The 3,877-nt window shown below is 42.8% G+C and overlaps 1 protein-coding gene across 1 annotated transcript; it reads left to right on the top strand.

Annotated features, from left to right (window-relative positions):
• Positions 1 to 498: 498 nt before the first annotated feature.
• On the top strand, positions 499 to 3,465 carry LOC139553689 (MARCKS-related protein 1-A-like). The gene is made up of 2 exons (XM_071366280.1): positions 499 to 827; positions 2,145 to 3,465. The coding sequence occupies exons 1-2, from the start codon at positions 744 to 746 to the stop codon at positions 2,637 to 2,639; spliced, it is 579 nt and encodes a 192-aa protein (XP_071222381.1). The 5' UTR covers positions 499 to 743; the 3' UTR covers positions 2,640 to 3,465.
• Positions 3,466 to 3,877: the final 412 nt, after the last annotated feature.

Below are 3,877 nucleotides of genomic sequence, written 5' to 3'. Positions count from 1 at the left end.
TGACTTTACAAGTTTGACACTCACTATTATTATTCATAATATAATACATAGGACATAAAATATTCCTACAGGAAACTTAACACCCTAAACGGTTCTTTGAGAATCTTTATAAAAGGTTCCTCAGGGAAAAGGTTCCTGGCTGGAAGCACCTTTAGGGGTTCTGTTGGTGTTGCAATCTGAGTAACTCCTTAAGGTGCCTCCAGGAACCTTTCATTTTTAAAGTGTAGAATTGCAGTGCACTGTATGGAGGATTTTCTAATTAGATTAATTTGGAGTAAAGTACTTGGAAACCTTAAGATATGATGCTAGTGTTATTTACTATTTATGTTCAATAAAAATATCTGATAATAAAGATACAATTCTTACTTACTCAGTCGCCATATTCATAACATCTGTAATGAACACTCTCATTGAAGCTGATAGGGGGCGAGGAGGGGATTCCAACCCCAATCCACGGTTGCAGATTGGGTATGTCCGTGTAGTCACGCCCATAGGTGGAGTCCTCCACAATTTTGAGGCACGGTTGAAATACTCACACTTGTAGCCCTAGCCTTCTTTAATTTGTGCTCAGCAGCAGTGAGGTTAGTAGACCAGAGTGGGGAAACGTTTGTTGCTTACCAAACGTAAAAGGGATCAACACGGATTTCAAAATCTGGCAAGATCTACCTATCTCTGGCTGGATTTAACCGTAAATCGTCTCGGTTTTTATTTTAGATTTTATTTTTGTTTAGAAAGCCTAAAAGATGGGAGCTCAGTTTTCCAAGGGTGGAGTAGCTGTTGATGGAAAAGCCGTCGACGACCCGGCTGTCGCTAAAACAAATGGCCAGGTAAGAGAAACAGTTGTATGCGTCCACATTGGCACCCAATGCCCACCTCCAGCGTGAGTTGGATGGGCAACGTGATACCAGGCTAGCGATACCTCACGGCTAACAGTTACAGTACATTTGACTAATTAGCAAAAACTTATTAGGATAAAAATATGACTATTCGCTCTCGAACCACCTGTTTTGATTGCAGTGATTACATGTGGTAATTAAATGGTTTAGCTAATACTGTGCTTGGTTGAGTGGCTAATTGATGGTGCCATGCGCCACAACCTTTTGTTAAATTCGTCTCGAGTTCTTAGTCTATCTAATCAAGTACAGTAGCTAGTTGTCTGTATTTTAACACCAGGACTAAGTCACATAGTTATCATCTGAATGGAAAGCGGATTTATTTTAACTAGCTTTCGTGAGTTGGTGCTAGAAGCCGTCAGCGGTCGCCCTCTCGGATGGGCGACAAAGGATGCAAATGAGGACGGCTCGTTACAAACAAAGCGCACGGGCAGGGCAGCAAAGCGTCCTGTTGAAAAAAGCGAGCAATCAGACTTGTGCAATTTTCGATGTAATTTGTAGAGCTGGAAACATTAAATGATCTACTCAAACCTTGTTTTATTGTACATGCCTGTATGCCCGTTACCCGGACAATGAGTCGCTATGTTAACTTTAGCTGACGGTTTTAGAATGGGTGCAATTGCCAGTCAACCATCTCATTGAGGCGGCACGTCTACCAGTTGGTGCATTCTTTAGCTAACGTTAACAGATTGTTAATTTCCTCATTTATTCTTGGCCAAAAGGCTAGAACATGTAATCATTTCAATTTAATATGACAAATCGAGAGAAGTTAGTTTGGGTTATTCGAAAGGCTAGAAGAGTACGATATTGACATTTTGCAATGATCTGCAAATTTAGCAATCTGGTTGATTCCATGATGATTCCTTTGTTCCAAAATTCATCTTGCTGTTCGACTGGTTGTGGTGGAGTACGACTGCCCCCACGTGGTCGATACGAGTAATGCAAACCTGCTGTGCATATGAAGCGTTTTGCTATGCATTTGACCTAGTCAAGTAATCGTCCACAACGACAAACCTCTGATACGTCGGTTGGACATATCACGCTGCCCTATCTCACAGAATTAAAATAGTCTTGATTTTTATTTCCTAAGCCACATTCTTGATCAACAGTGACTTGTAGATTGAGTCAATTTGGTATTGGTATGGGCTGTTTATAATAGTTACCTTAATTTTCTCCCCATACCAGTTTATTTAGAAAATTATCATTATTATTCTCCACATCTGTAAATTGTTCTCTCACTGTTGTCCACAGGAGAATGGCCATGTTAAAACCAATGGAGATGTCTCTGCCAAGCCCGACGGGGACGCAGCTTCCGTAGACGGGAATGGCACAGCCGAGCCAGCCAAAGAGGGCGAGACAGACGCCATCGAGGCTGCCCCTGCTGCCGAAGGAGAGGTGGCCAAGGTCGAGGGAGAGGCCGCCAAGGATGCCAAGAAGAAGAAGAAGAAGTTCTCCCTGAAGAACTCCTTCAAGGGCATCTCGCTGAAGAAGACCAAGAAGAGCAGCGAGGAGGAGGCCGCCTCCCCCACGGCGGAGGACAAGCCAGAGGAGAATGGCCACGCAGCAAAGGAGACGTCAGCCGCCGAGCCTGTGGCAGAGGCCAAGGAGGAGGCCACCCTGGCGCCAGAGGGTGAGGCTGTAGCAGCAGAGGCCGCTCCCGCAGAGGAAGCCCCTGCCGAGGAGGCCGCTGCCCCCGCAGAGGTCACGACACCCGCAGCATCTGAGACCGAGCCCAAGACAGAGTGACCGTGACTCATCGCAACTACTTGAACTGTTTTTCCAAGATTAAAGTATATAAATATATGAGACTCGTGCCACGTTCTAAAACTTATAGACAAAACTACAAACGAAGACAAATGAAGAAGGCTATATCACGTTTGCTGATTCAGCCACCAGTTCACTGCCTTTATCATTTCTCTACTGACGGAATCCCACTGGCCCTCTCACGAAAGTGTTGGCTTACGGCGCCCCCTCATGGTACACACTGGGACTGGCGTGTGGGGAAGGTATTGGATTGGATGTAGAATGAATCAGGAATACTGACTTAATTTCCCAATTCATGGAGAAGCATACTTTTACACGAGTGGCAGTCCTATAATGTTTTATTTTTCTTTCTCATCTCTTGGGATGTAAAAATGGACAACGGTTATGGAGCAGGGCATAACACCTCCTTCACTCGAAATGACTGTTATATGGACACAAACCTTTCAAATCATCGTCTAAAAAAAATGTATTCTACATTACTATGTTTTACTCCCAAATTAAGTATTTTGTGCTGTATAGAAAAACAAAATTCAAGGAGGGGAGGGGAAAAGGAAATGTCTTCGTTTGTGCATTCTGGTTATTTTCTGGCTAAACCACATTTGAGCTTCTGAGTCTTGCGGTGTTCACATTTCAGAGTTTATGGTGCAGATGTTGGGGTCGTGTACAAAAATGTGAGCTTTTTATCTGCAATTTGTCTCTGTAAATATGTTTTGGCCAATATTTTTGGTTCTCTTTATTTTGCTATCGTTTAAAGATGCTAATGGTTTTATTGTAACTTTTAATAAGAGTAAATAAATGTTTGATCCCCTCTGATTGTGTTTTGCCTCTGTCATCCTATGCGACGTGGATGTGGAAGACCGGTTAGTCTTGGGATAGGATTATCAGTGGACTGTTTTTTTTTCTTTCTACAAGCACAGATCTTAAATGGCTGAATAAACCACATTAGTTTCCTCCGTGACCTTTCGACCAGTACATCTTCACCTTTACAGAACTCCAGGAGGATGCTTGAGGTAAACAACTGACAAATCAATGACTGACAAGGTACTGTGCTTATGAGCTGAGTCACAGCATGTCGGTATATCACATCACACTTGGCTGAACGTTCTCTTCTCACTTTAAATTCTTTTGACTTAAACACTCATAACTAGAGCAGACTACACTTTCAATCATTACAGCAGTATGACTTTACAGCTTTATAACAAAAGCTGTATGTGAAGGAA

This window comes from Salvelinus alpinus, chromosome 25 (genome assembly GCF_045679555.1).
Source record: "Salvelinus alpinus chromosome 25, SLU_Salpinus.1, whole genome shotgun sequence".
Lineage (NCBI taxonomy): Eukaryota > Metazoa > Chordata > Actinopteri > Salmoniformes > Salmonidae > Salvelinus > Salvelinus alpinus.
Note: the sequence above shows the minus strand (reverse complement) of the source record. Positions and strands in the feature narration are given on the sequence as shown.

Bases quoted from the DNA above. Each gene is read 5' to 3' on its own strand.
- LOC139553689 (XM_071366280.1), top strand. From the start codon at position 744: ATGGGAGCTCAGTTTTCCAAGGGTGGAGTAGCTGTTGATGGAAAAGCC. The intron at 828-2,144 runs GTAAGAGAAACA...TGTTGTCCACAG, and splicing joins TCGCTAAAACAAATGGCCAG to GAGAATGGCCATGTTAAAAC.